The following is a 25520-nucleotide window of genomic DNA, read 5'->3' on the forward strand; positions in this document are numbered from 1 at the left end:
ATAAATAAATTAATCCTCTGCAACATAACACCTCACCGAATTTATTTGGGCTAACTCTCTCTCCCCAAATAAATTCATAAATAAATTAATCCTCTGCAACATAACACCTCACCGAATTTATTTGGGCCAACTCTCTCTCTCCCCAAATAAATTCATAAATAAATTAATCCTCTGCAACATAACACCTCACCGAATTTATTTGGGCCAACTCTCTCTCTCCCCAAATAAATTCATAAATAAATTAATCCTCTGTAACATAACACCTCACAGAATTTATTTGGATTAACTCTCTCTCCCCAAATAAATTCATGAATGAAGAAATATGAAATGTACTAAACTTGTTTCCGTTTTGCTTTCAGTCACATATTTTCTATTAAATGTGTGTTCACAGTGGAATCACCGGATTCCGTGAAGTTTCTTACGTGGCTATATATCTCAGAATCAATCTGGGAAATGTTAGCATAAGCGCTTCACCCATCGTTTAGAATTATTGTCCCGGTTAACATCCACATCCGGATGAGTGAAAAAGGAGTATCTGCTTTTCGGTCGACCACCTCCGCTAAACACCAACCAGATTCACGTTCGATACCATGTCGCGAAACACCTAGTGCCTAGTTCGGATAGATACTTGAAAAAAAAGAATTTTACACTTATCAATCTCCACCTCTTTCGGATTTCCATCCTCTGATATGCCCTTCCCCCAATCATAAATAGTTTCGTTCTACAAATTACCAACACTCGTCTAGCTGAAACCACTATCAATAATTTACCCTACTTTTTATCTGTGTCTGAACCTAAACGTAGATTCTATGAACAAAGTTTCTTTCTTAAAACTGCACACCTGTGGAACTCTCTTACGTTTTCCTACTTTCCGGCTGACTACAAAATGGTCGTCTTCAAGTCCAACATAAACAAGTTCTTGAGTAGCAGTTCCCCTTAAGTAATTTACCAAATTTCCACGACTAACGATTACGATGATATTGTCCCATTGATCCTTACCCTCGAGTCGATGAGCAGTAGTTTCTTTGTAAAAAAAAGTATTTCTCAGAAAAATACACCGATCAACGATGACTGCGCCACTTACACCAGTCTCTTCTGAAATTACACTTTGTGAAAAATCATTATATATATATAATGATTTTTCATATATATATATATATATATATATATATATATATATATATATAATCTCCTCTTAATGTCTAATATATGTATATAACTATGCATATATATATATATATATATATATATATATATAATCATATATATGTATATATAATTATATATATATATATATTACTGTTTATAATAAGAGTAAATATGAAAGTGCAATAAAACATTATTTTGTTGTAATATTAATTTATCTGGTAATCTTTCTCGTGATTTCTTTTCTAATTTGAAGCTAGAAAATTCTTATTTTAATGTAACGCCAATAATATGCGACTGAATATCATGTAAGACTTACGTAATGAAAGTAAGTTTTCTATTATCTATTGTTTGGGATTATTACCATACGCATTGAATTAGAGCAGTTCTGCTCATGATTCCCACAATAGCATAACTAACACCAGTCTCTTCTGAAATTACACTTTGTGAAAAATCATTATATATATATATATATATATAATGATTTTTCATATATATATATATATATATATATATATATATATATATATATATACATATATATATATAATTGTTTGTATGAAAAAGTTGCTTAGATAAGAAAACAACTGTTTTCCGTATTGAACGACAAAATTCGATTTTTGGACAACTCCATCTCTAATCATTAATAGACTGCAAATAACGGTTCAGTATATATGGTAAATAACAGATTTTTCACTTCTAAGAAACACTCAGCAATCCATTGAATCATTTCGAATTGTCAGTCAGCTTCATGAAAATTTGGAATGTTGTCCACATGAAATCATTGCTATAAATACCATTTACAAGACAAGATTCTACGAGGCATTGCTTGTTGCTTTTTGTAGAAGTATTAAAGTGGTATATTAATGTTGATTCGTATTTCGTACCACTTTCACTTTATCATTTTTTGATGCGTCTGCAGGATTCGTATTTCGTTTCAGTTTCACTGAGTTTCGTTTTTACATAAAAACGACATTAAGTAACATTCGGTAGCCATATTGTTTTTCTTTTGTGTGGTTTCAAGTGAGGGCCACATCATGCCACCGCACGTCTTGAAAGTCAATACTAAAGTGTACCTGGATGTGCTGAAGAGGGTGGTGATCCCCTGGCGAAATCAGGTGACCGCTGCCAGACCCTGGGTGCGACAGCAGGACTCGGCGCCGGTTCACTAGTCCAAAAAGACCCAGGCTTGGCTTCAGAAGGACTGCTACGACTTCGTACCTTTCTCTTACTGACTCCCTTCTTCCCCGACCCAAACCCGCTGGACTTCTTCGTTTTATTATACGTCGAGAACATCACCAACATAACCTCCCACAATACTAAAGCCAGCCTAATTGCCGCTATCCGCCGAGTATTCGCCGAGCTCCCGTCTGCACTTGTGGAAAATACATGCTCCCAGTTCCGGACCTGTATCGAGGCGGTGATTGAGGCTGAAGGCGGCTACATTGAATAGATGTCGACTCTACTGCATAATCAAGTTACATTAATAATTTTTTGAATAAAAGTTTTAAAATAAAGCTGTAGTGTTGTTTTGTTTTTTAGGGCGACAACTTTATCGTTCCACCCTATAGAAGTATAACGAAAACAACGTAAAAACTACTTTTGATGCCTAAACAGATTAGATGTTTATTTGTGTTTTGTTTCAAATAATGGCGTTTTGAGCTTGCTTACTGATGAATAAGATTGTTTGCGAACTTTGGTGAGATTTCCAAGTGAGCAAAAAAGAAAGAAAGGGTTTGCTAGTCGACGATTGTTGTGATTGTTGTGATGTTTCTATTTACTTGCCTTCCCGCGAAGGCAGAGTTGGACACGATGTCGGTTTTTAATGTTGGCAAAATTCAGCTCCCCAAAAATCTCTGGATACGAATTAAAAAAAAAAAATTGCCTCAGTCATGAAGTATCTCTGCTCCACTGACCGAGGACAGAAAAAATGAAGCGCGGCATCAGAACAGACACTACACTGTGATCTTGGGCCGAAGTTGTAATGTTTGTAAAATAGAATGTTATCATAGCAAAATAAATATTTACAAAGAAAATTATAAGATGTTTTAATAGAAAAGTATGTTAGAAACAAACAATAATTTTTTTCTACAAAAACACGAAATGCAAATAAAAATAAAATTTATTTTTAAACGCCACAGACACAAAAGCTAATCAGCAAATAAAAAGAAAATATATTTCAAATTAATTTTAATAAGTTTATTTAGATTTACTTTTCAAAGTCTGAAGCAAAAGAGATGAAAACGAATCTTACTAGTTTCAAAGCGTGTTTCGCGTTTAGGACGATCGTTTTCTAGAGAGGAAAGAACTTCTGTTCGCAATGGCGGATTTTTCTAGTTGGAACTAATTTCAATGCGTGAGCAAACAAATCGCATGTGTAGGGACCAACTTATTTTTTATAGGGCGGATTTAAAGCAGATGGTGATTCAAATTTATGAAAGCTATGAGAAAGCATTCGGAAATTTATCAGTATCATTATTATGGTGTTGTTTGAACATGAGTTCCTTCTGAAGTTTGGACCGCCATTGTAACTTCATTCCAGTTACTTGAGATTTACCCAATCTTTTCACGTGATGACATCTTGTGAAAAAGTCTGTAAAGACAAACTCGTATGAGTACAAATACAGAAATAACGAAAGATTTTTTATGTAATGTTACTCATATGTTTGTTTCTAAACAAACATTACTTCGTTTTGAGTTTGTTTGTTGTTTTGCTTTGTTTTTGTTTTTTGTTTTGTTTTTTTTTTTATTTGGTTTGGGAATTTTATTTATTTATTATTTTTATTTATTATTTATTTAAATAAGTGTTTTACGGTACAAAACTTATAAAGCGCTTTAAATAAGGTCGGGAAGACTCTAGGGGGGGCCTTTCATCAACAAACTCATCGGGAGTCAATCGCTGAATTTCTAAATGTAAAACAAATGTCACGCAAGAGCGAAGACTTAAGTGGGGATTATTATAAAATTATAACGAATGGATGAAATGAGAAAAAAAATTATATATATATATATATATATATATATATATATATATATATATATATATATATATATATATATATATATATATAATTAATTAAATGAAGGGCGAATGGAATTACGAGTAAAAAAATTACGAGTAAATTATACGTTGTAGAATATGTACAATTGTATAAGATATATGTACAAAATGGGATATGTGGGGGGGTAAAATTTAAAATATATCCCCAAATAAGTCCAAAAGATTTTACGAATTCTTTCTGCCGACAGAGAGAGGGCCTGCGTGAAAGAATAGAGACTGGCTTCAGAATCCTTAGGTGATTCGAAGAGTCTCTCGGTGTAAAATCCTAAACCAGTCCATTTTATATGCATTGGCACACGCTGGATTTTCAGCAAGGTGCTGACCAAGATCAGATTCCAAGGTGAACGAGGGGTGACGAGGCTTACCTAGTCTGATGTTTGCTGAAACATGTTGGTTTATTCTGGTCTGCAAATTTAAACGGGTTCGACCTACATAGACAGCAGCACACTGACAGTTGAATTGATAAATCACATTACTATTTGTGATGTAGGGCAAACCATCCTTCACAACTGAGGGAAATACAGACTTAACATGATAAACCAAGCGAAGAGCAACAGATTGGAAACAATTTGATACAGACTTGATAACAAGCCTACCCAAACATTGACCAGGGTCACCAATCCAAGGAATTTTTAAATAAACAGGACGGAGGGACCAAAAACTGTAGGAGCTTTTACTTTATTATAAATAATATTATCAACCAATTTCTCCGGATAACCATTGTGAATAAAAATGTCTTTAATCTTCTTTAATTCACAATCCAGTTTACTAGAAGAACAGATTTTAAGGGCTCTATACACTAATGTCTGAATGAGTCCTATTTTTCTTGAAGTAGGGACGAATGCACGCCAATTTGTGTAGAAGCCGGTAAATGTCGGCTTACGATAAACAGTAGTAAGAATAGGGTTCTTACCACGTTCAATTAAAACATCAAGAAAGGGCAAGCAACCGTCATTCTCATCCTCCGTAGTAAATGTTAATGATTTATGGAGGGAATTAAGTTTATCGAAGAAAGCTAATGCCTCGTTTTATGATGCAAAAGCTGCAACGTGTCGTCGACGTATCTAAAGTATATCGATGGTTTCGACATACTGTTAAATAGGGCAGACTCATAATATCTCACAAAAGTGTCGGCCAATGCCCATCTGAACCCCATCAATCTGACTATTCATGATGTTATCAAAGCTGAATTCTACAGCTTTAGTACAGATTAATAGGAGTTCAACAAATATTTCTCTAAAGAAGAGTGGGGGGGGGGTAAATCACAGTTGTAAAGGGAGTCAGCACAAATATCTATTGTCTCTTGTAGCAGGACATTGATAAATAAACTGGATACGTCGGAAGAACACATTAAGCTGTTATCAACATCGGGTTGCAATTCGTGTAAGTAATCAACTAATCTAAATGAGTCACTAATACAATGTTTAGTGTATAGAGCCTGAACCAATTCTATAATGGTTAGAAGCCATTGGGCTAAGGAGTGCTGGGCAGATCCCGCCATAGACAAAATAGGTCTAAGCAGAATGCCTTCTTTGTGGATTTTAGGAAGGCCATACAGTACAGTCTAGGTCTCAGAGGGCCAGAAGGCCTTATTTTTTCATATATATATCTTTTGTAAAATAACCTTTTTTTTTGTAGAGATAAAAAGATTTTGATCTGGATTTTGATTTCATTTTTATAGGTGCTACCGTGAATATCGACAGGACCAATACAAAGGAATTTATCTGAATCATTTAAAATGATTGACATTTTCTGGACATAGTCCGCTCTGTCCAAGATAACCACACCAGCACTTTTGTCAGGTCTACAAATATAAATATCTTTGTTAGATTTAAGTGTTTTAACGGTTTTAAAGAGTGTGCTGGACCAAACAAAATCTTCAGAGTTAATGTTTGAATTTGAGTAACGAAGAGCCAAGTCCTTCAAACTGGCCTTCACAGTGATTACATGTTCAGGTGTAAGATGATCGTGGTGCTTAAGTTGAGAAAATAAAACTTCAAATGCTGCAAGCGTTTCTTCTTTGTCTATACGATTCGGGGGAACACAAAAAATCAATCCCTTAGACAACACTGCAGTCTCAGCTTTAGAAAGGACAAGATTTGAATAATTAAAAATATTCTTGCCTTCAGCACTAGAGGCACGTCCAAATCTAGACCGAATAAGTAAATCCAATTGTTTATTTAGTTTAATAGAAATATGTTGTCCAGAAAATTCCTCTCGGTTTGCCAAATTGATAATCGAAAGAAGTCATAAAAGCTACAAAACCTTTTAATTCGAGAAAATGAGACAGTCTTTAAATTTATATAAGAGACACGTTGTCTGCATAATTTGTTTATTTCATCGTGGATGTAAGCCCGTTCAGTTTTGAGGCTAGGTGTTACCTTAGAAGCGATAATTCTTTTGTTAATATAAAATGGAGATACGTTTTCTTCAATGCATGAGTGGAGAAAACGAATGGATAGTTTTATAAATCTTTCTGTAACGAGATAGTCTGTTCATTTCTTTGATTTGTTCATTGTTGTGCCGAGTCCGAAAGAATTTAAATACGTGTTTATATATTTTTTTCATTTCATCCATTCGTTATAATTTTATAAGTAATCTCCACTTAAGTCTTCGCTCTTGCGTGACATTTGTTTTACACTTGATAGAAATTCAACGATTGACTCCTGATGAATTTGTTGATGAGTCTTCCCGACCTTATTTAAAGCGCTTTATTATTTATTGTTTGTAATTAAGTGTCTTCAGGATAAGATCGAACGAAGATGACTATAAGCAAGTTAAATATTAAAACTCTTATAGATTAGATCGTAACCTACACTTAATTTATACTATCCTACTTTTTCTTTCTATTTGCTTGTTTGCTTCTGTTTGTTTGCTTGGCATTACTGCACTTATTTTTACACAAAGCATGTCCATGCATCGTTCATGTAGGGAAAATTGTACTTTACATGATTAGCGCGGGTGTCATTCGCTTAAGAATAGAAATCGAAAAGTCTTAAACTTGAAACCTGACCGACACGAGACAAAAACGTGTCTTATGCAAATTGAGACGCTGTCGGGTTTGACAATATAAAAAGTATTTCTTCAGTTGGGGACGATACGTTTTGTCAGCTCGACGTCAGTACGGTGTACTTTACAATCTGGTGTCAGTTGAAGAAAGTCTGTTTGCGATAACATCGAAAAGGCAACAGGACAGATTTTTTTTTACGTGTGCTTCGACGTTGTGAACTTGGCGATCTGAAAATCTTTTTTCTTTTTCTTTGACTCAAACATTCAACGATTAGAGTTCATTGGGAAGTTATATTGTAAGTGATTATGAGCTATTACAATTGTCCTTAATTATGAAATTTAAACTGTGCAAAAGTGACAATCCAGATTGCAAAATGCGTAGTTTTCACTGCTTCATGAGTGGCTTTAATTGTTTCTATAGTGTTACCGATTTCCGAAATAGGAAGAAACGCAAACAATTTGCTGTTATTGAAAAATATTTCTTACGTATTATTTATTGTTTATTAAAATACACAATAAAAGCTTTCTTTTCCTTTTCGCTAAGAATTCATTCAATGCTCCGAACCGACAGTTGATCACAATACTCAAGTATGTCTGTGTCCGTTTCCATGTCTGTCTTTTGACTTTCCTGCAAAAATCCTTATGTCACATCATCTGTCTGTTTTATTTGTTTGTTTGTTTGTTGTTTTTTTACATAGGAATCATCACTTATCAATGCCCGGAGGCAACTCGAGGATAAGGGTTAAAGAGCGTACAGTAGTCAATCAGAATATAGTAATCGTTAGTAGTGTAAATTTGGTAAATGGGATTACTTACGAGGGGAACAGATCATCAAGAACTTGTTTGCATTGAACTTGAAGACGAGCATATTATAGTCAGCTGGAAAGCAGGCAAACGGAAGATAGTTAGACAGGTGTGCAGTTCGAAGAAAGAAGCTTTGTTCATGGAATCTACGTTTAGGTTTCGGCACAGACAAAGAGTGTGTAAAATTATTGATGGTGGTTTCAGCTAGACGAATGTTTTTCGTGAAAATTTGGCGAGGGGAGACCATAGATTGAGGTTCAAACGAGCACTTACCATAAAAATAACGATAAAGCAAAGACAGGCTCGGAAAATCTCTGTTGTGCGAAAGAGGTTGCAGGGAAGAGAAAAGGACATTCCCTACGAGACTACGAAGTCTATTTTGAACTATGTCAAGGCAGAATAAGTGCTTCTAATAGCTCCTGTCCAGATGTGGCAACAGTACTCCATCGTTGGACGTACCTAACTCTTATATAGGGAGAGAATTGCATCAGCAGTGAGATATCTATTGGAACGGTAGAAGGATCCTACCATTTTTCCGGCGATCTTGGCAACAGATTTGATGTACGTGTTCCATTTACAATCAGGAGTAAAGTATTTGTATCTCTGTTGCTCAGCCCATATTTTCAAAACAATTTATATGCATCAGATCTGCGTTATTCTTTGTTTCAATTTCTATACAATCTTTGTTTTCCTTATATTTTTGGTCTCATAAATTAGCAAATCACCATTATCCACTGGCCAATGACTGACGTCATACAAATAAAAATTTCAACGCAAAGTGCATTGTACCAATTCCCCAAACAACCGCATTTCCATACTCTTTGGACTTTTTATTATTACCTTTTTTCGCCATATGCCTCGGGTCTTCATTGGTTCTTTATCCTATAATATCAGACGTACCCGGCGTTGCCCGGATCAAAAGTGTGACATATTCATATTAAAACTACTATATCTCTCGCTTGTTTTTCCCTTCCTCTCTCAATCTCTTCTCTCTAGATATAAACACATACGCACACATGCACATGCACACACACATACACACGCGCACGAATACATGCACAGATACATTCACATATGCACACAAACAGACACATACACACATAGACATACACATACACGTACGCATACAAACATACACATACACACACATACACACATACACTCACATTCACACATGCACGTATGCACAGAGACGCACATGCACACAGACATACATACACACATACACATACACACATGCACTCATACATACACGTATACACATTCATGAACACATGCACACACATACACACATGCACATAGACGCATACGCGCATATACATTCATACACATGTGCACACACGCGTACATACACACATACACATATGCACACATACACATATGCACACATACACATATGCACACAGACACATATACAAATATATATGAGCACATACACACGTGCACCACATACAGAGAAACTGGAATCTTAGGGAGATATCAATCATACCAGTTATTATAGATGCTACGGGACTTATCAAGAAGAACCTGAAGTCTTACCTAACTAATATTCCTGGTGAACCAAATGCAAGAGTAATCAGACAGTTGCATTTAAGGGAACGGCGGAGATACTAAAAAGAGCTCTCGTTTTTTTTTCTTTTTTTTTTACACAGTGATCACCACTTATCAAGGCCCGAAATCCACTCAGGGATAAGGGTTATTGCAAGTACATTACGTTAGTGTGGAGATTTGATGAAGTGTTTACTTAAGGGGGCGGTTTATTAGGAATTTGTTAACATTGGACTTGAAGACATACAAGTTGTAGTCCGGTGGGAAGCAGGCAGACGGAACAGAGTTCCACAGGTGTGCAGTTCTAAGAAAGAAGCTTTGTTCATGGAATCCGCGTTTTGATTTAGGCACAGATATAGAGTGGGGGAAATTTTTCACAGTGGATTCAGCTAGACGGGTGTTTTTCGTGAAAGATTGGCGAGGGGGGACCAGAGATTGGAGTTCAGACGAGCACCTTCCATGGAAATAACGATAAAACAAGGACAGGCTCGCAACGTCTCTTCTGTTGGAGAGAGGTTGCAGGGTAGAGAAAAGGGCATCCCCCACTAAGCCACGAAGTCTATTTTGTATTCTGTCAAGGCAGGATAGGCTGTTTTTAGCAACTCCTGCCCAGATATGGCAGCAGTATTCCATCCTTGGACGTACTTGGCTTTTAGATAGATAGAGAATTGCATCAGTAGTGAGATATCTTCTGGAGCGGTAGAAGGATCCCACCATCTTTCCAGCGACCTTGACAACAGACTCGATGTACGTGTTCCATTTCAGATCAGGAGTAAAGGTCAAACCCAGAAGCTTGTCAAAACACGGGGCCTCTCCCAGACGAGAGCCATCCATCACAATTGATGCCAGATGGGGATCAGAGCGTTGATGATGTAAGGATAGGAGTTTGGTTTTAGATGCAATAAAGGTAACCAGCCAAATCTTCCCCCACTGAACCACGCGCTCGCGCTCGAGATCAGAGGAGAGAGAATCAGAGAGAACTTTGTCATTTACAGCCTTTGATGTGTTGCCGTAGATGGTCGTGTCATCAGCATAGATGTCAACGAATGATTTAAGTATGTGTTTAGGGTGGTCATTGATGTAGATCAGGAAGAGAGTTGGTTTCAATAAAAAAAAAAAAGCAGGGGAATGTTGGCAGAAAAGAAAAGAAATGAAAAAAATACACACATGCACACACTTACACACACGCACACACACACACACACACACAAACATACACATGCACATATATATACACACATACACACAGATTATTTGAGGAGTGAGTCAGCATAAGGAAATTAACTCTATGAAAATATCAGAGTTACTTCCCTTTGGTTGATCAATTAGTTTCAAAGACCCAATAAAATAGGCAAAGCAAAGAGGACACCAGACACCGGTTGTCTTTCGTGTAAAAGAAAAAAACTTTATATTTATTAAAATTTTAATTTAAGCATAAATTGAATAATAACCATAGATATTAAACTCATTTTACAGCGAGAATTTAAAATGATAGCTCTGTGTTTGTTTATTTAAAAGTTTTGTAAAAAAAACAAAGCACTGTACATTAAAAAAAAAAAAAATTAATAGTTATTTATTTCTACAAAGGAGTCACCACTTATCAAGGCCTGAAGGCCACTCGAGGATAAGGACTAAGTAATGTAAAGTGGTACTGTAGTAATCATTAATGGTGCAGATTGGATATAATTTGGATTATTTAAGGATACGGTCCAACAAGAACTTGTTTACATTAGACTTGAAAGCTATCATGCTGTAGTCGGCAGGGAAGCAGACTAATGGAATAGTGTTCCACAGCCGAGCAGTTCTAGGAAAAAAGCTTTATTCATCGAATCTGTGTTTAGAATTAGGTACAGTGGGAAAAATGTTGATAGTGGTTGTAGCTAGTCGAGTGTTTTCTGTTGAACGTTTGTCATAGATTGGAGCTTTGACGAGCACTTGCCATGAAAATAACGATAGAACAGAGACAGGTTCACAAGGTCTTTTTCTGTGGGAAAGAGGTTGTAGGGAAAAGAAAAGGGTATCACCTAATAGGTTTTGAAGTGGGTTTTGAACTCTATCAAGGCAGGATAGGAGCCGAGCAACTCCTGCTCAACAGTACTCCATATTGAGACATATCTTCCGCCCTTTTTTTTTTTTTTAATAAATCTTTCCCTATATTAAAAATCGACTTTCTAGTGAAAAAACAACTTTGGTTTTAATTATCTGTTTGTTTAGAGATGTCGCGAATGGCAAAAGTCAGCCGGTGTTGATTGAAAACGTCCCTTTGGTTTTGTTAGTTTGTTGGGTCTTTCCACTGATTATCTTGCTATAGTCTCCTGGCGTTGTTACTACTGCTAGAATAAATTCAGGATTTTTCCTCTGCATATATTATTATCGTCTCTTTACGTGTGACTATTAGAATCAACTATTTGTTGCTTAACTCACCATTGTTATTTTTTTTACATCTATAATATAAATCTCACCTGTCTGTTTAAATGTATGTATGTCTGTATGTTTGTTTGTTTGTTTGTTTGTTTGTTTGTTTGTCTGCCTTAAACTTTCGACAGAGTTGACGGATTTTCACGAGATTGATATAGTTTTGAAGCTCGACCATTCGGACGACAAATATCGAAAAATTGGCCCAAAACATCAATTCCTTCACCCTCAACTGGGCACTTTTCTACATGCAGGGGTTGCTGTTTTTGCCGATATTTTCGAAAGTCATTCCCTCTTTTCGATTGTCTGGCCTTAATTTAAACCTAGGTCACTTCCGGTTTGGCGATGGGCACAACAGAAAAAAAACGTCACTTTTTTTTCATATTCTTTCCTCCTTCACAGTACAGGTTTGATCCTGCCTGCCTGCCTACTACCACTTTTTTTTTTTTTTTTTTTTTTGCTCAACACACACCTCCAAACACCCGGGCAACGCCGGGCACTCAGTCTAGTCTAATATATTAGGCCCTTCATTGTTTCACAATTTTTGACAATATGCATTTACATTAGAAGAATATTAGTAGATTATTGATTTTTTTTAGAATTCAGATACACTGACATGTATCTGAGTTCAAAAAAGTTATGGAGCCATGAATATCTGATTACACACCAATCATCGGTATCGATTTTTTTATAGCAATCAAATGGTATATTTAATCTGACGGTTTCGTGTATCCATGAAAAAGAATTTCCTTTCGCAGTTTTTTTATTTATTTATTTATTGACCATATCCTCCTAAACACATACTGTGGCAATCATTTATTTGAGGTTAACAAGGACAAAATGGGCGCAGATGATGCTACTATCTATGGCAACACTTCAAACGACCGCAAAGACCAACATCTTTCTTGATTCTCTCTCCACCGACCTTGAGTGTGTGATACAACGGGGTAAAAAATGGTTACTTTTTATACATCCAAAACCAAAGCTCTATCTTTTCACCACCAACGCTCTGATCCCCATTTGGCCTCAATTGAAATGATCGGCTCTCGTCTTGAGGAAGCACTTTACTTTGACAAACTTCTGGAACTGATCTTCACTCCTGACCTGAAATGAAAGACGTACATCAGATCCGTTCCGAAAATCACTGGGAAAATGGTGAGATCAGTCTACAGGAATTGAAAGAGAAAGTTTTTACATCCAAACGCAGTCCTCCACCTGTGAAAAAGCTAACTATGTCCTAAGATGGAGTACTGAGGAGGAGTTGCTAAGGGTACCCTTTCCTGCCCTAACAGGGTAGAAAACCTTCAAAATCTAGTAGACAAGGAGTTGTTCACCTCTTTACTTCCTCTTTCTCTAACCCTACCCCTAACCCTAACTCTCCTTACCCCTTCGGCTGAGCTTCAATCTATAGCTCCTCCTGTAAAACTTTTTGGAACAAATACTAATCTAGCTATAACAATCGTCAACAATTTCCTTTACTTTCTATCTGTGCCTAAAACTAAACAAAAATTCCATGAGCAGAGTTTCTTTCCTAAACTTATCCGTCTGTGGAACACAATATCATGGAGCTACTTTACAGCTGACTATAACATGATTGTTTTCAAGCCTAATGTAAATAAGTTCTTATTGAGCTATCTTATTATATAATTAAGCCCTATCCAAGTTCCACCATTACAGATCATCACGGTGTTGTCTCATCATCTAATACTCATTAACCCTAGTCTTAGAGTGGCTTCCGCGCCTTGATAAGCGGTGATTCACAATTAAAAGCAAAAAAACTTACATGAACGTGAAAACTTATAATCTACATTGCACCATAGAGAACCTACCGTTGATTTTATTAAATTATTTTTTCTATATAATGGCTTGAATTAAAGTTAAAAATGAAAAAGTCAAGTATTATGGTGCAATTGTGCTTTAAACAGAAACATTCATTTAGAATGTGCCCCTGTCATATCAAAGAACTTACTGTTGATTTTATATGTCTGGCCTTACTGCTTGTGTGGTGATAATGGCTTGAATTTAAGTTTAAAATGAAAAAGTCAAGTATCATGGTGCAATTGTGCTCTAAACAGAAACATTCATTTAGAATGTGCCCCTGTCATATCAAAGAACTTACTGTTGATTTTATATGTCTGGCCTTACTGCTTGTGTGGTGATAATGGCTTGAATTTAAGTTAAAAATGAAAAAGTCAAGTATCATGGTGCAATTGTTCTCTAAACAGAAACATTCATTTAGAATGTGCCCCTGTCATATCAAAGAACTTACTGTTGATTTTATATGTCGGGCCTTTCGATTTGTGTGGTAATAAAACTTTTCAAATGCGCTTGTGATGTTAGGTTGTGTAAGGTGTTAACTTTGGTCAAAATCGCGTGATCCTTCTTTTATCGGATTATTTCGATTATTGACATTAATATTTATCGAAGGTATTCTGATACAAAATCTATCTAAGAACGCTGTCAGGCACATGAAGTATTTAATGTGAAATTTAATAAAAAAATCGACCCAGCTGTTTTAGAGTCCGTCGGAAATGAATTCTCTCTCTCACACAGACACACACACAAAGTTCCTTTTATAAACTAGTAGAAATTAACATTTTTTAATTCGGCAAGGGAGGTAATTCGTATTTATTTCTTTTATTTATTACATTTTCACCCCAAACAAGGCATATTGCCATTTTGATGTAGGGGGCTACTATCAGGGACATAAGCTACGGTGGTACTATGTAGGGAGTTTAGCAGCAAGATGTCGGTTCACGTTACACTTGAACTTCTGCATGTCAGTACAGTTGGGGAAGCAGGGACCTGGAAGGGAATTCCAAAGTCCAGCAGTTCTGAGGAAGAAACTACTGGATTAAAAGGCTCTTTTACATCTAGGGATCTCAAATGTGAAGGGGTGGGATTTTGCTGCTTGTCGGTTTTGTCGGGGGTATGTACGTCGAGGGGGTACAAGTGTTTGCAGTTCCTCAGAGCATTCACCGTTAAAGTACTTGTAGAACAGGCAGAGGGATGCAACATTTCGTCGATGGGACAGAGGCTGAAGCTTAGATGACAGTTCAGAACCTATCAGGTTGTACAATAGGAACCTGTTGATATAGAGGGTGACTCCAATGTCACTGAGAGATTTTTAAACTTGGATAGATCACTTATTTTTAATGTTTTTTAATGGAAATTTAACATCTGACTAAGACATAATAATAAAATTTTAATTTAACGCGATTTTCAAAATCATTTCAGGATTTCCGAGAGTGGAATATTCCCACGCATTTAATTCACGATAAGGAGAACAGGAAAGAAACGCAACGGACAGGTAATTTTTATTTTTATTTAAAACATTTTTGATCTCATTAAAGCAAATTGCTTCCCTGGGAACTGCAACCTAGTCCTCTTCAAATCAAATAACAATAAACATTTGTCATAAACCGGCATCAAATGTTATTCATTTCAATCATTATTTTCAATCCTCTCATAATATTCGTCATTACGCAAATGCAATCTACCTATCTCATTAACCCTTATCCTCGAATTGCTTTTAGTTCTGATGAGGACTCATTAGTCAAAAAAGAAAGGGAAAAGGAACTGAGCCATGTTGCAACAGACTAGCTTTTAAAAGTGAAATACAAACTGTATATATTAATTGTCATAGGTATGTTTTATATTTTATTTAGTAATTTATTTTTTATTACATTTTCACCCCAAACAAGACACATTGCCACTTTAATGTAGGGGGGCTACTATCAGGGACATAAGCACATAAGCTACAGGGGTACTATGTGGGGAGTTGGGCAACAAGATGTCGGTTCACGTTACACTTGAACCCCAAACAAGACACATTTATTTTGATTATTGACATTAATATTTATCGAAGGTATTCCAATACAAAATCTTATAAGAACGCTGTCAGGCACATGAAGTATTTCATGTGAAATTTAATAAAAAAATCGACCCAGCTGTTTTAGAGTCCGTCGGAAACGAATTCTCTCTCTCACACAGACACACACACAAAGTTCCTTTTATAAACTAGTAGAAATTAACATTTTTTAATTCGGCAAGGGAGGTAATTCGTATTTATTTCTTTTATTTATTACATTTTCACCCCAAACAAGGCACATTGCCATTTTGATGTAGGGAGCTACTATCAGAGACATAAGCTACGGGGGTACTATGTAGGGAGTTGGCCAGCAAGATGTTGGTTCACGTTACACTTGAACTTCTGCATGTCAGTACAGTTGGGGAAGCAGGGACCTGGAAGGGAATTCCAAAGTCCAGCAGTTCTGGAGAAGAAACTACTGGAGTAGAAGGCTCTTTTACATCTAGGGATCTCAACTGTGAAGGGATGGGATGTCAGTACAGTTGGGGAAGCAGGAACCCGGAAGGGAATTCCAAAGTCTAGCGGTTCTTATTAGCAGACCCGGGAATGGGCGTTGCCTGGGTCCCAGGAAACTTATACTCCTTTATCTAAACTTTATATTTTAATGCCGTTTGTGCAACAAAACCATTGAAAATAAATTTTACCCAAAAGCATCCTCATCACTCTTGTTAACACGTCCATAACACTTTCGTTTACGTAAACTAAAATTCTTCCATAACTTTGTTCGCATCTATTTTTCAAATTAACATTCATTTGTAGCCTTTTTTCTTATTTCATCTGCCACTCACATTTTTCCAATCTAATTTTTATTTTTCTAATCATGATAATCGATCCAGCCACCCACCGTCACTTGGATCAATTAATAATAATTTTTTGCCTGCCACAGTTAACACAGATACTACACTGTGATCACAGCCAAAGGGTCACAGTATTACATCTATCCACATTGACCATCATTTTTCATTTTCTATGATGGAGTACGGGTATGTCTGAAAAGTACATTTTTCATGCAAAATTTACTTTCTTCAATTTTTTACACTAAAAATTGATTTTGGTTATTCATATCATTTGGATTCATCGGACTATTGTTCTCATCTTGAGTGTGATTTTCACAAAGTTTCGATTGATGTAACCTCCGACCTTCTTCAATCCGCAAGGACATGTGGCACAGTGCTTAGAGTACTTGAAAAATCAATTGTAAAGTTCAATTCACAGTGTGAGCGATCGAAAAATACAATTACAAATTACTTAGGACTTCTATCCAGTCATGGCTGATGGAACAAGAACATGCTACCCCCGTGAAGTAAATAAAGGGTTCTGTTCGAAATTCCGTCAAATTCCCAAGTTCGACAGAAGCATTCCAAAGTTTGACAAGATACACCTGAAGAAGGTCAGAGATTACATCGATCGAAACGTTGTGAAAATGACACTCAAGATGAGAACAAAATATACAAATAACCAATCCTCATCTCGAAATTCAGAAATGTCATAAAAATTGATTTTTTCATCTTACTATTTCTGCTTTTTTTTTTTTTTTTTTTTTTTTTTTTTTTACTTATGATTAATTTTAGTATACAAAGAAACACCGGGAGTTTGTGCTATTTTGAATTCATCAAAACTTTCAAAGTTTATGGGAGACAATCCACCCAGAAATTACTATCTCGTTTCGAAAAAGGTACTTTTTTTTTACTCAAGTAATACTTTTTACATTCCAAAAGATGCAAGCAAAAACCTTGCCTGCTGATATCTGGTTGCTTTGGACGGCTTTCACCTGTTGCTGTCCACTCAGCTGATGGCCAATTTGATGCTGAAATCAAACAGTGGATCCACATTTCATCCATTGTTTCATATTTATGCAAAACTACTATCTGATGGAATAGGAAATTAGGACGGATAGAAGACAATTTTGACCAATAATGTCCTCGTCGGTTATATTAGTATAAATAAATTAGCATTAGAACACCACAAACGACAACAAATACATACTTTCTTCGAAAGGAGGTAGTAATTCTTGTGAGGATGGCCTTCCATAACTTTTGAAAGTTGCGATAAATTCAAAATAACACAAAAGTGCAGTCTTTCTTTCTATACGAACAGTAATTATAAGCCAAACAAAAAAAAACAGAAATGGAAAGAACAGATCAATCAAACCAAACAAATTCACCGGTTTGCAAACCTAAATTGCTTAAGGAGTAGATAGGCTCTGTCTATCGCCCGGCTTCCATACTCCTTCTTTGCCTATTAGTCAAGCGCAGAGACACTATCTCAGTGATTCGACAGAAACACCCAGCGGTAGATCTTGTTTCCTGGCTAGGGCAATGAACGCCGTTCTTCCCCATTCCCAGCACGCCCCACCCCTAAAACTGAACATTTGGGAGTGCTTGAGTATAAGATATGCCTGAGCGGTTAGATTGGGTTGACCTTCTTCTAAAGGGTTGAGGGTACCGGATTGACAGTTCCTGGCTGCTGTTCCCGACTGGTAGTACAGGAGCCCTAACTCTTTGGTAGCGCTTAGAGCGGCTGCTCCATCAACAGTTGAATAATATCGGGTTGTTTGCAGTGCCATGACGCGCATGGAAAGGGACCCTGCACTCATCCCCGGTGGGCTTTCCTGAGGCCACAATCCTACTTGGAGAAAGGTCAGCTGATGGTCTACTTGTGATGCATGTCTGAAGCTCCGCATAACCTCTTGTTTAGCTCCCCCTTACCGAAACTCTTAAAAATAAATATGACGACAGTACAATCTAAAAATAAGCTTAAACCAGGATTAGGGACAAACAAATTCAACTTGCCTCCTCCCTTGAGGCTCTCATTCACAAATATCCGTGGGCTTAGAACTAACTTAGCTGATGTTGAAGCATTTCTCTTAACAAATACCCCGGATATCTTAGCACTAAGTGAGACTAACCTACACTCCTCCATTCCCTCTAACCACTTTAACATGCCTGGATATCTCCCACTCTGCCGTAAGGACTCTGACAGACATATGCACGGACTTGGAGTTTACATTCGTAATACCCTTCCCTTGACTAGAGAAACAAACCTAGAAACAGATGATCAAGCCTTTATGTGCTTTAGACTAAACGTGCAACACAGTATTAGCTACTATTATTTTCTCTACCGCTCTCCCTCGACTCAGGACTGCTCCATAATAAACAAAGTATCTGACAGCATAGACACGGCACTGTCCCTCGACACTAGCGCACAAATACATGTGTTTGGTGACTTTAATGTCCACCACAAAAACTGGCTTGGATTCTCTACTCACACAGATGCAGCGGGCAGCACAACCCATAGCTTCGCTATATCTCACTCCCTATCACAAATTGTTACGTTTCCAACCCGTTTCCCTGACCAGGAAGAACAACACGCATCACTTCTAGATCTGTTTTTGACCACAGTTCCCGATGACTGCTTAGCGAAGGCCCACATCCCACTCGGGAACGCTGACCATGCAGTGATAATGGTTGAAATCGCCCTAAACTCTAGACCCAAAACTGAAGAGCCAGTGCTCAAAACAACGAGATATTATAATAAGGCTGACTGGGAAGCCATCAGGGAACTAATTAGAGATGCTCCATGGAAAAATATTTTCTCTCTCCCTGCTGAACAATGTGCAAACGAGACCACTGACTGGTTCAAAACTGCAATCGAAGCGCATGTTCCCATGCGGAAATTTTATAGTAAGCCCCACTCTCCCCAATGGTTTACGTCGACTTGTGCAACTGCCATTACTCAAAAGCAGCATGCATACCGTAGGTTTAACCGACATAAGTCCAGTTCAAACAGACTGAAGTATATAGAAGCTAGAAATAACGTTAAGAAAGAAATAGCGACAGCTAAGAGAGAATTTACGGAAACCACTAAAAAGCGCATCGAAGCACAAAAACTAGGAACTCGAGACTTCTGGAAAATCTACAACAGTGTAGTAAATAATGGGCAATCAACAATTCCCCCACTAACCAACAATCACGAGGTTGTCTCCTCAGCAACCGACAAGGCTAACATGCTTGCCAGTCGGTTTGCCTCAAACTCCACACTGGACCCTTCCAACCACCCCCTACCTGACTTTCCTATGCGGACAGACGCCACACTAGACGATCTGAAAACCACCCCTGCTCAGGTGCATGCTATCATAAAAAACCTTGACACCTCAAAAGCATGTGGACCCGATCTTATCCCAGCTGTGCTATTAAAAAAGTGCTCAGCCGAAGTAGCTCCAGTTCTCTCCAAACTCTACAACAAATGTCTTAATGAAGCTTGCTTTCCGGGCTGTTAGAAAACTCTTCTGTTGTACCAGTATTCAAGAATTCTGGCGAAAGGACAGACCCATCAAATTATCGCCCCATTAGCCTCCTCCCACTTTTTGCCAAAATATTTGAGACCATAATTAACCATGCTCTAGTCCATCATCTTACAGATGCTAAACTACTGACTGACAAACAATATGGATTTAGACAAGCCCGTTCCACAGCAGACATCCTCACCGTGATCTCTGAACGTATATACCAATCACTGGACAAAGCGGGGGAAGGCAGAGCGGTAGCTCTGGATATATCTAAGGCTTTTGACAGGGTATGGCATGAGGGTCTCCTCAGTAAAATCAGATCATACGGTATCACTGGTAGAATACTTAACATAATTAAATCCTTCTTAGATAAGAGAAAAATCCAGGTAGTCCTCGACGGTCGCACATCTAAACAATATGATATAAATGCGGGAGTGCCCCAGGGTTCTATCCTTGGACCTCTATTGTTCCTGATATTCATAAATGACCTCCCCGACAACATTGCCTCTGAGATGGGTATATATGCTGATGACACTACACTTTATGGCAGACACGACAGGAAGACGAATGAACACATTTCTAAAGAAATGGCAGAAACACTAGAGGAAGACCTCCAATCTGTAGTGGAATGGGGACAAAAGTGGTTGGTCGCGTTCAATGCTGCCAAGACTAAACTAGTTTCATTCAATAATTACAAGAAACCCTCTCTACCACCAATAGCAATGGCCAACGACTCTTTATCTGAGAGTCCATCTTTCAAACTCCTTGGCCTAACGTTCACAGGAAACATGAGTTGGAACAATTACATTGAAGGCATTGCCAGGGCCGCTGCAAGAAAGGTAGGCTCTCTCTACCGTGCTAGAAAACTACTAACACCCGAAAGTATCCTGTACCTCTATAAGGCCACCATTCGCCCATGTATGGAGTATTGCTGCCACATCTGGGCTGGTGCATCTGCTACTAGTCTCTCGCTACTTGACAAGGTTCAAAAGAGAGTCGCAAACCTGATAGGCCCTGAACTGGCATCTAAGCTTCAGCCTCTGTCCCATCGACGAAATGTTGCATCCCTCTGCCTTTTCTACAAGTATTTTAGTGGTGAATGCTCTGATGAACTGCAATCACTTGTGCCCCCACGACGCGAGCACCCTCGACAAACCCGGCAGGCTACTAGATCCCACCCCCACACTGTAGAGGTCCCTAGATGTAAAAGATCTTTTTACTCCAATAGTTTCTTCCCCAGAACCGCAAGACTCTGGAATTCCATTCCAGGTCCCCGCTTCCCCAACAGTACTGACGTGCAGAAGTTCAAGTGTAACGTGAACCGACACCTTGCTGCCCAAATCCCTACATAGTACCCCAGTAGTTGTTGCCCCTGATAGTTGCCCCTACACCAAAGTGGCAATTTGCCTTGTTTGGGGTGAAAATGTAATAAAAAAAAAAATTTAAAAAAAAAAAAAACAGAAACATGAAAAATCAATTTGTAGTCTAAGAATCTAAAAAGAAGTAAATTTCGCCTAAAAATGACTTTGTCAAACTTGTCAGTACTCCAGCATGAATGAAAACAACTCAAGTGACAGGTAATAAACCTTTCCTTCATCTGAATGGAGGTACTAATTCTTGGGAGACAGATCTCCTATGACTAATGCAACTATTTTTCAAAATTGGAATCCATTGAAATAATTGAACATGTTCAATAATCGATCAAAAACTGTAAAAAGGTTGGCAACAATTTTCACCGCCATGAAAACCGGATGTCATGACCATAGCAAGAAACTACCGTTGTGTAGATTTATTGACATAAAACAAATAAATGAATAAAGGAATTTCATGCCGTCTGGTGTTAATAAAATTCTCATGTAAAAAGATAATATTTTTAACCTAATTGAGAACGGGTTCTGGAGTCAAAAGTTTTTTTTTTTAAGAATGTTTATTTTGTGGAAAAATATTTATGAAAATCGGAAAAATAACAACAAATCTAAAAGTACAAAGAAATAAAAAAATAAAAAAAAAAGAAATTAAAAATTTGTAAATTGGAAAAATCCAAAAATGCAAACAAACATTTTTGTCATGTACACCCTAAATAATATTGCCCCATTTACGACTATTTATGACTATGTTTAGAGGAAATGAGCAAGATGTTTGTTTACATTACATTTAAACCTCTATAATCAAGGAAGCAAGGGAGGAAATTAAAATATTTAGCAAGCCAAGGAAAGAAATTATTAAGTTGAAGGCTTTCCTACATCTAAGGATCTCTACATTGAAGAGGTGGGATTTTGTTGCTAAACAGGTTTGTCGGGGTTTGTGTGTCGAGGGGATAAAAGTGTGATTAGTTCATCAGAGCACATTCCATTAAAATACTTGTAAAACCAGCACAGGGATGAGACATGCACCAGCTCAGACGTGACAACAATACTCCATGCATGGGTGAATAGTGGCTTTGTAGAGATATGGAGTACTCTCTAGTGTAATGGTGGCTTTGTAGAGATATGGGGTACTCTCTAGTGTAATGGTGGCTTTGTAGAGATATGGGATACTCTCTGGTGTAATTGTGGCTTTGTAGAGATATGGGGTACTCTCTAGTGTAATGGTGGCTTTGCAGAGATATGGGTTACTCTCTAGTGTAATGGTGGCTTTGTAGAGATATGGGGTACTCTCTAGTGTAATTGTGGCTTTGTAGAGATATAGGGTACTCTCTAGTGTAATGGTGGCTTTGTAGAGATATGGGGTACTCTCTAGTGTAAGTAATCTAGGAAGGTAGAGGAAACCCACCTTCTTTGTAGCAGCCTTTTCAATGTCCCCAATGTATTTGTTCCAGGTCATATTGCCTGTGAATGTTAAGCCGAGGCATTTGAAAGAAGAGCTCTCAGGTACGGTGTTATCAGTCATAGTTATTAATGGTTGACGTAAGCCGTATTATCTTCTTTTTCTTAATAAAAAGCATATCATATGACTCGGCAAACCTGAATTTGAAAGCCATAAAAAGCATATCATATGACTCGGAAAACCTTAATTTGAAAGCCATAAAAAGCATATCATATGACTCGGCAACCCTTAATCTAAAAGCCATAAAAAGCATATCATATGACTTGGCTAACCTTCATTTAAAAGCCATAAAAAGCATATCATATGTCTTGGCAAACCTTTATCTAAAAGCCATAAAAAGCATATCATATGACTCAGCAAACCTTAATTTAACAGCCATAAAAAGCATATCATATGACCTGGAAAACCTTTATCTAAAAGCCATAAAAAGAATATCATATGACTCGGAAAACCTTAATCTAAAAGCCATAAAAAGCATATCATATGACTCGGAAAACCTTAATTTAAAAGCCATAAAAAGCATATCATATGACTCGGCAAACCTTAATCTAAAAGCCATAAAGAGCATATCATATGACTCGGAAAACCTTAATTTAAAAGCCATAAAAAGCATATCATATGACCTGGAAAACTTTTATCTAAAAGCCATAAAAAGAATATCATATGACTCGGAAAACCTTAATCTAAAAGCCATAAAAAGCATATCATATGACTTGACAAACCTTTATCTAAAAGCCATAAAAAGCATATAATCTGACTCGGAAAACCTTAATCTAAAAGCAATAAAAAGCATATCATATGACTTGACAAACCTTTATCTAAAAGCCATAAAAAGCATATCATATGACTCGGAAAACCTGAATCTAAAAGCAATAAAAAGCATATCATATGACTTGACAAACCTTTATCTAAAAGCCATAAAAAGCATATCATATGACTCGGCAAACCTAAATCTAAAAGCCATAAAGAGCATATCATATGACTCGGAAAACCTTAATTTAAAAGCCATAAAAAGCATATCATATGACCTGGAATACCTTTATCTAAAAGCCAAAAAAGCATATCATATGACTCGGCAAAAATTAATTTAAAAGCCATAAAAAGCATATCATATGACCTGGAAAACCTTTATCTAAAAGCCATAAAAAGCATATCATATGACTCGGCAAACCTTAATCTAAAAGCCATAAAGAGCATATCATATGACTCAACAAACCTTAATTTAAAAGCCATAAAAAGCATATCATATGACCTGGAAAACCTTTATCTTAAAGCCATAAAAAGAATATAATATGACTCGGAAAACCTTAATCTAAAAGCCATAAAAAGCATATCATATGACTTGACAAACCTTTATCTAAAAGCCATAAAAAGCATATCATATGACTCGGAAAACCTTAATCTAAAAGCAATAAAAAGCATATCATATGACTTGACAAACCTTTATCTAAAAGCCATAAAAAGCATATCATATGACTCGGCAAACCTTAATCTAAAAGCCATAAAGAGCATATCATATGACTCGGAAAACCTTAATTTAAAAGCCATAAAAAGCATATCATATGACCTGGAATACCTTTATCTAAAAGCCATAAAAAGCATATCATATGACTCGGCAAACCTTTATCTAAAAGCCATAAAAAGCATATCATATGACCTGGAAAACCTTTATCTAAAAGCCATAAAAAGCATATCATATGACTCGGCACACCTTAAGCTAAAAGCCATAAAAAGCATATCATATGACTCGGCAAACCTTAATTTAAAAGCAATAAAAAGCATATCATATGACTCGGCAACCCTTAATCTAAAAGCCATAAAAAGCATATCATATGACTCGGCAACCCTTAATCTAAAAGCCATAAAAAGCATATCATATGACTTGGCAAACCTTTATCTAAAAGCCATAAAAAGCATATCATATGTCTCGGCAAACCTTTATCTAAAAGCCGTAAAAGCATATCATATGACCTGGAAAACCTTTATCTAAAAGCCATAAAAAGCATATCATATGACTCGGCAAACCTTTATCTAAAAGCCATAAAAAGCATATCATATGACCTGGAAAACCTTTATCTAAAAGCCATAAAAAGCATATCATATGACTCGGCACACCTTAATCTAAAAGCCATAAAAAGCATATCATATGACTCGGCAAACCTTAATTTAAAAGCAATAAAAAGCATATCATATGACTCGGCAACCCTTAATCTAAAAGCCATAAAAAGCATATCATATGACTCGGCAACCCTTAATCTAAAAGCCATAAAAAGCATATCATATGACTTGGCTAACCTTCATTTAAAAGCCATATAAAGCATATCATATGACTTGGCAAACCTTTATCTAAAAGCCATAAAAAGCATATCATATGACCTGGAAAACCTTTATCTAAAAGCCATAAAAAGCATATCATATGACTCGGCAAACCGTTATCTAAAAGCCATAAAAAGAATATCATATGACTCGGCACACCTTAATCTAAAAGCCATAAAAAGCATATCATATGACTCGGAAAACCTTAATCTAAAAGCCATAAAAAGCATATCATA

The 25520-nt window shown here is 36.8% G+C and overlaps 1 protein-coding gene across 1 annotated transcript in view; it reads left to right on the forward strand.

The window, feature by feature from the left end:
- The window catches only part of LOC145248312 (uncharacterized), a 140915-nt gene that overhangs the window by 72286 nt on the left and 43109 nt on the right, over nucleotides 1-25520 (forward strand). The window contains exon 3 of the mRNA XM_080110219.1: nucleotides 15221-15293. Within this exon, the coding sequence (XP_079966345.1) occupies nucleotides 15221-15293 (73 nt within the window). The remainder of the gene's footprint in view (nucleotides 1-15220; nucleotides 15294-25520) is intronic.

This window comes from Euprymna scolopes, chromosome 26 (genome assembly GCF_053919585.1).
Source record: "Euprymna scolopes isolate OS-2025 chromosome 26, ASM5391958v1, whole genome shotgun sequence".
NCBI classification, from domain to species: domain Eukaryota; kingdom Metazoa; phylum Mollusca; class Cephalopoda; order Sepiida; family Sepiolidae; genus Euprymna; species Euprymna scolopes.